This window comes from Rhinoderma darwinii, chromosome 5 (assembly GCF_050947455.1).
Source record: "Rhinoderma darwinii isolate aRhiDar2 chromosome 5, aRhiDar2.hap1, whole genome shotgun sequence".
Lineage (NCBI taxonomy): Eukaryota > Metazoa > Chordata > Amphibia > Anura > Rhinodermatidae > Rhinoderma > Rhinoderma darwinii.
The window spans coordinates 261186424-261193743 of NC_134691.1; the positions used below are offsets into that span (position 1 = coordinate 261186424).

The following is a 7320-nucleotide window of genomic DNA, read 5'->3' on the forward strand; positions in this document are numbered from 1 at the left end:
AACTGCAATTGATTCAATATATGACTATAGACAAAAAAGTAAAACTACCACATGCTGCTTTTTCCTTTAACAAAGTCAATGACAAAACAATCCTACTGTGCACGAGTGTTAGGGTTGCACTATATTAAGGACTAAGGAGTATCTGCCGCCCCCTTGTCTTTTGGAAATGAAAGGTATAGATGTGCTGCATCTCACAATTCTCTAATCATCTAAATCAAAAGCTGAGAAGGAGGAGGAGGAGAAGGAGGAGGAGGAAAAAAGCAGAGGGAGGATGACTTGGAGACAGTGTGGAACGCAGTTACTAGCATCCTTTTCCACGCCTGTGTGAGTTTCAGTCTTTGTGCAAGCAGGGTCTCCTCAGCTAGCCATGCAGCCTCCTCTATAACAATCTGTGCAATGAGGGTGCTGCGCCTGTGCTCTCCAAGCAGCCTTCTCCAGGGGTTTGTGGCTTTACTGGCTATCTGCATCCAGCCTCCAACCCTAGGATGGCATCAACAGGATCACACTGAAGAGGATGTCTTCTTACTCCCTATGAATTCCTCCAGCAGATCCTTGGCCAATCTGGGCTTTGATCTGCAAACTGAAAAGAGCACCACTGTGGAGAGTGTACAAGAAGTGAAGGCTACCCAGACAGGACATACCAAGAGTCTGTCTTCGTCTTCTCCGCCTCCTCCTCCTCCTGTATCCTCTTCCAGCGGCACATGGGATAACAGCAGAGAGACTTTGATTGTGTCTCCTCATACACATCAAGAGTTTCACGTCTCCCAGTCTCAGCAGGTATCAACTCACTGCAATATTAGTGTGCACAGGCTGATGCTCACTTCTCTTCTAGTTCGCTGGAGTCGCCAACTGGGCTTCCAATGTGACCTGTTGCTCTTTTCTACCAATAATCATGGTAGAGCCTTCTTCTCAGCTGCCTACAATCGTGTTGTCTCCCCAGTAATCATTGAGCATCTTGGAGTGTCTGGGGCCCAACAGGAATTTCGCCTCTGTGTAGGGTGTGGATGGTCAAGAAGCAGAAGGAGTGGCCACCTTAGGCATCAACATGCATCTTCTGCTGCATCCTCTACTTTTTCTTTCATTTCATCATCCTCAACTGACCCTCAGAATCCTTTACAAGGGGAATCCCTGAATTTCTGCTGCCTGGATTTTAGTTTAGAAGAGCTGAGAGGGGAGCAGGGCTGGCGAATGAATCGGAAGCCTATTGAATCTACTTTGGTGGCCTGTTTCATGACTCTTGTTATCATTGTCTGGAGTGTTGCTGCCCTCATCTGGCCAGTGCCTATTATTGCAGGCTTCTTGCCTAATGGTATGGAACATAGAAGAACAAGCAGCAAATAGCACTTGCACTTTAAATGGCATTCTCGTTTATTACAGTAGTTCTACTTTGTGTAATGTGCTGTGGAAAATTTCCTCTCTCAGTCAGTTTTGTATTACCTAAGACATGTAACTTAATAATCTTTAGATAATAGATTGGAGGAAAAATTACATGTATATTCAATTTTATTAATGTGATTCTAAGTGAATGTATGAGTATACGCCTTTAAGAATATAGACCTCTAAATACACATTGTATCTCTTAAACAACGATTGAAGAATTGCAATAAATATATATCATTGCAACCTTCATATCAAAAACCTCCGGTGCCAGCGTTAAGTGTCTTCTGGTTCACCGAGACAGTTCTCGTTTTTTTGTTGAAAAAAGACAAAAACATTTTTACAAAAATGTGTTAAATAGAATCATATTTTGCAACTATACTGTAAATTAATTTATTAAAATTTTTATCTTCATATATGGCATTTAATATATAAAATGCTACAATGTTTTATTATTTTAATGTTTAATTTAAATATTAATATTTTGAATAATATTACTTAAAAGGACCTTTAAATGCATATTGATAGTAACATTTACCTATATATACTCTAATCTTATCTTAACCATACAGCATCTACATTTTTTGCATTTAAAAGTTTGTTAACAAAGAGACAATATCAGCATTTAATGAAGATCATTGTTTGCCAATGAGGTGTTCCCTGAAATCTGGTCAGGGGTTCCCCGGAACATAGCAGCAGCTATAACTGTCACTTTTACAGTATGGACGGCGTACTTATTTCAGCCTGCTCATAGATGCTTGGTAAAACAGTCAACACATTTCAACGCATACAAAAATTGTACAATGCTTACCTGCCCCAACACCAAGTTTGTTTGAGATAGGAATGGAAGTAGGGGTTCCCTGGGATTAGTGAGATTTTTCTGGGTTTCTGCCAAGATATAAGGAAAATTGGGAGGAATCCTCCAGCTCACTCACTAATGGTCTCGGTCCAGACTGTGCTCAGATCCTGCGTGACGGCACACTGCAAGGCAACAGGAAAAAAGAGAGGAATGATCCAGCGCTTTGGAAGAATTATAAAAGGAAACAGTGTTCCAGGTTTATTTCCAATGGTTAAAATGATTCAAAGTGCACTTTGAATCATTTTGTAAAAGGTCCCAGCATGCCCTGGCAGCCTATTACTGTCAGGGCATACTGGGAATTGTAGTTTCACAACAGTTGGAGAGCCACAGTTTGTGGACCATTGTTCTAAAGTATAGAAACTTTACAACGCTTTTGAGTTTTCTGTTATCCATTATTACAGAGGTGCGCTTTTCATCAACCTAGTCAATTTTATTTTTCCTTATGTGCAGAGCAAGCTCCGTAGCATATTATAAAATTTTTATAGAAATATCATTGCAGAATAGTGTCTAAAAGTGCCAAGAATCATTAGGAGTACATCTACGTGTAAGGAGGGAGGCGTACTAGTGGCATCCTCTACAGAACCTTTTATCTCCAAGTGCATATCTCTTTAAAAGGTTGACCTCCTTCTTATTTAATAAATTAGCATATGTTAGAACTATAACTGTCATAATTTACAATAAAATGTTATTTCAGTAACTAAATATCTTACCATGCATGGATAAATAAAATAAAGCCTAGCCTATTTGTTTGAGAGGACACATATTTAAAGTAAAGCTCCACCTTTATTTAATATAGTCAGCAAGTGTAAAATCTATCATCTTTCCAATATCTTCTCATTTATTTTCAGAGTAGAAAAACAAAAACTTATTTTGCCACCTACAGACTAACTGCTGTTAACTGATCTTTTTGTGCCTCTATTTTTACTCTAAGGGTAGGTTCACACGGGGCAGATACACTGCGTAAGGGAATTCCGAAGGGAATTCTGTCCGACAAGCCACACCAAATTGTGGTGCAGTTTTTCGTCCGGAATGTCCGCTGCGGAAATCCTGCAATGAAAAAAAAAAGGTTATACTTTACCATAGCGACGCGTCCTCTCTGAAGTCCTGACATCCGGCAGCCCTGGGGTGACGTTTCATTCCATGTGACCGCTGCAGCCGGTCATTGGTCATATATAATGATTTTTGTGGCGAAATTGCATTTTTTCCACCGCAAAAATCGCAATATCTGCTATTTGTTGCGGGTTTTACCTCCCATTAAATTCAATATGGAAAATCCGCAACAAAAAAGCAGCGATTACAGAAATACAATTAACATGCTGCGGATTTAAAAACGCACCGCAGGTCAATCTCTGTGCGTTTTTTCTACTTATCATTTACGCAGCATGTGGATTACATTTGTTCAAATCTCATCCACTCTGTTTAGACTGTATTATGCTGCAGATTTTCCACATCGAAATATGTTGCGGAAAAACCGCAGTATTTATGCTACATGTAAACTCGGCCATTATTATGACTTGTATGAGTATGCAGGGCAGCTCAATAACATATGTTAAACCGAATGTTTACTACCATGTGAATACCCAAATGGTCTTATTACCATTTCAGTTCAAACTGCTTGCATTGGTAATGTATGTGTTATGTAAAGACGTAGAAGGTTATTCAACAGTAGTAACCTATTATGCACTTATTGTACACTCACAGGACTAAGTGCCTGTTCACATCAGCATTGCTTTCAATAGTGCAGCCGACTGCGCTATATGATTCCGCCAAAACAACGGAACCCTTTCACAACGGTAATCAACGGAAACCATTAGCAAAGTTTCCGTCACCATTGAGATCAATGGTGATGCAAATGGAAGCTAAGGGTTCTGTTTGCCTTTCTGTTGAGGAGTTCCCCCCAACAGAAAGCTCAGAGCAAACCCCTCGAGAACAACGCTGATGTGAACGCAGGATGATAGACTCTACAATTCCTGACTATATAGCCGATGTCACCCAAAGGTTACGTTTCAATTAAATCATAAAGGTCTTTAAAAGACTATATAGCAGGCTTTGCCATTGTCAGCCTTCTTCTTACGCCTTTACACTTGATTTATATCACACCTTTTTATGAATGCATTAACAGTTCACAGAATGGTTTGGTATGAAGCAAAAAAAATGAATCTAAACCTGTAGGTATTTCATATACATTTGCTCTCTATAAGGGCTTATTCAGACGAATGTGTAATACGTCCGTGCTACGCGCGTGATTTTCAGGCACGTCGCACGGACCTATGTTAGTCTATGGGGCCGTTAAGACTGTCAGTGATTTTCACGCAGCGTGAGTCCGTGAGTCCGCTGCGTAAAACTCACGACATGTCCTATATTTGTGCATTTTTTGCGCATCAACGTGCAGCACATGGAAGCACTTCCGTGGGACGCGCGTGATTCGCGCAACAGCAGTAAAAACTATGAATGAAAACAGAAAAGCACCACGTGTTTTTCTGTTTACAAACATAAAAACAGAGTGTCATAATGATGGCGGCTGCGCGAAAATCACGCAGCCATGCATCATATGCTGCTGACACACGGAGCTGTTATGGACCTTTTGCGCGCGCAGAACGCCGCGTTTTTTGCGTGGGTAAAACGCACACGCTCGTGTGAATCCGACCTAAGTAAGAGAAACAAAGCAGCATTCTTCTTATCATTGCCCTGAGGCTGGGTTCACACGACCACATTAACGTCCGTAATGGACGGACGTATTTCGGCCGCAAGTCCCGGACCGAACTCAGTGCAGGGAGCCGGGCTCCTAGCATCATAGTTATGTACGATGCTAGGAGTCCCTGCCTCTCCGTGGAACTACTGTCCCGTACTGAAAACATGATTACAGTACGGGACAGTTGTCCCGCAGCGAGGCAGGGAGCCCGGCTCCCTGCACTGAGTTCGGTCTGGGACTTCAGGCCGAAATACGTCCGTCCATTTCGGACGTTAATGTGGTCGTGTGAACCCAGCCTGACAGTCATTTATTTGTTGAAGAATCTATAGGTGTGAAGTCCGATTAACTATTGCAGAGGAAAAGATTAACTTTGTATCCCAAGCAAACTCAGTTTTCATGATTTATTTTGACATTTAGGGTATGTTCACACACAGTAGCAAAGGCGAAAACAGCTCCTGAATTTCAGACGTTTTTGCAAGTACTCGCGTTTTTTGCGGCGTCTTTTACGGACATTATTTAAGCTGTTTTTCAATGGAGTCAATGAAAAACGGCTCCAAAAACGTCCCAAGAAGTGTCCTGCCCTTCTTTGATGCGGGCGTCTTTTTACGTGCCGTCTTTTGACAGCGACGCGTAAAATTACACCTCGTCTGAACAGAACATTGTAAAACCCATTGTAAGCAATGGGCAGATGTTTGCAGGCGTAATGGAGCCATCTTTTCAGGCGTAATTCGAGGAGTAAAACGCCCGAATTACGTCTGAAAATAGCCCGTGTGAACATACCCTTACTGTTGTGCACCTTACATAGAAGAAGACAATGAATCACTCAGAATAGCAGTTCATGAAGCACAAACTATAGTTTAAAGGGTGTAGAAAAGCACTGTAGAAGTCAATAACACTGAATATTGATCCAACATGAATACAGTGGAAGGGGGTCGTTTTAGGATACACTATGGAGTATTATAGTACTAATAATTTCTTTCGACATTGCATAGTTATTGTATATCTACTACAACACACGATATGCCTGAGTGTTCTTGGGGTTTTTGGTTCCATACAAGACTACTTCTTTCTCCAAGGACAGAATGGGAATATTGTTATTTGAATAAATAATTTTCTTTTATACAAATTGAATGAGTTTTGTTTATTTTTTCCAATTATTACTTTGAGCAGTTAAAATGAACTTTGACTCTGTTTTATGAGGAGTGAATAATACGAATACATATTGCCCCATAATAATACAGGATTAAAATTCTTTTAATAAACTACCAATAGTAATATTATCTAATACACCTGAAGTAGATACTTTATATATAAGTAGTAACATCTAGCATGATAAGTAATGTTTAAAAGTGGTTGTCCCATCAGGAGAACTTCTGTCCATATGCACTATTAGGGCATATTAGAAATCATAGAGGGCAATTGTCTGCTTGGGACCACCTGTATGAGCCAGAGCGAAGAGTCGCTAACAAGTAGTGACTCTTGCTCTGGTGGACTCAAGGCCGTCAATGCATCAGGCTGGCTGCGGCTTCCTCAGCAAAAATCAGCTGTTTCCCAGGGATCTTAGGACCAAGCAGCTCCCATATTAAAAGAGGTTGTCTGTGAAAAGTATATATATCCAGGATTCCAGAATGCCCCATTCTTTTTTTTCCCTCGGCATTGTATACATTTTCAAAGTAGTGGCGATAGGGATTGAGGTTTCAGAAATGAAGGGTTAAAGGGTTATTCCCATCTTTATAAATCTATTTATTTTGCTCAACCATGTAAAGATATACATTTTTGTGATTACCTTTATTTTTCTAAATTATGTAATTTTCCTGGGTTTTCCTCTCAAAGTCTTGTTCATTGCATCTTTGTTTATTCCTCGTTGACTAGGGATCCGGCCACCACTGCTTTCCTTTATCGGTGCCCGCGCTTGCGCAATGATAGGAGAGGATGTCAGTGTTCTCGTGAACATGCTTATACGCGCATGCGCATTAGATGCCGGCCCGGCCACCTCTCAGGTGGATGCATCAGCGGTCGGGTCCAGGTCCTGCCTACTAGGTAGGTGTTCTCAAAGGGTGGTAACACACCACCTTTTTGAAAAGATAACTAGCACTAGCTGTGTTATCTAGTTGGAAAAAAAGGTAGTTAGGGAAGGAATTTTTAAAAAAAATTTACAACACTAGATTTAGAATTTTATTTAGGTTTAGGATGCATTTAAAAAAAAATATGACTCAACTTGGAAATAACCCTTTAAACATGTTACTGCCAAACTATAAATATGGCAACAGCAGCATGCAAAAATATGCAAAGAAGACTCAACTTAAATAGGTTCTCATCGGAACCCTGTCCTTATTGTGAAACACTTCTGCTCAAAAAACCCTTTCTACATTTTTTGCACTGGGAAAAACAA

The 7320-nt window shown here is 40.5% G+C and overlaps 1 protein-coding gene across 1 annotated transcript; it reads left to right on the forward strand.

Annotated features, from left to right (window-relative positions):
• The first annotated feature begins 245 nt into the window (after nucleotides 1-245).
• Nucleotides 246-4975, forward strand: TMEM158 (transmembrane protein 158). Its single transcript, XM_075827072.1, has one exon. The coding sequence runs from the start codon at nucleotides 397-399 to the stop codon at nucleotides 1339-1341; it is 945 nt and encodes a 314-aa protein (XP_075683187.1). The 5' UTR covers nucleotides 246-396; the 3' UTR covers nucleotides 1342-4975.
• The last annotated feature ends 2345 nt before the right edge of the window (nucleotides 4976-7320 follow it).

Excerpts from the sequence above, each read along its gene's own strand:
- TMEM158 (XM_075827072.1), top strand. The coding sequence starts at position 397 with ATGAGGGTGCTGCGCCTGTGCTCTCCAAGCAGCCTTCTCCAGGGGTTT.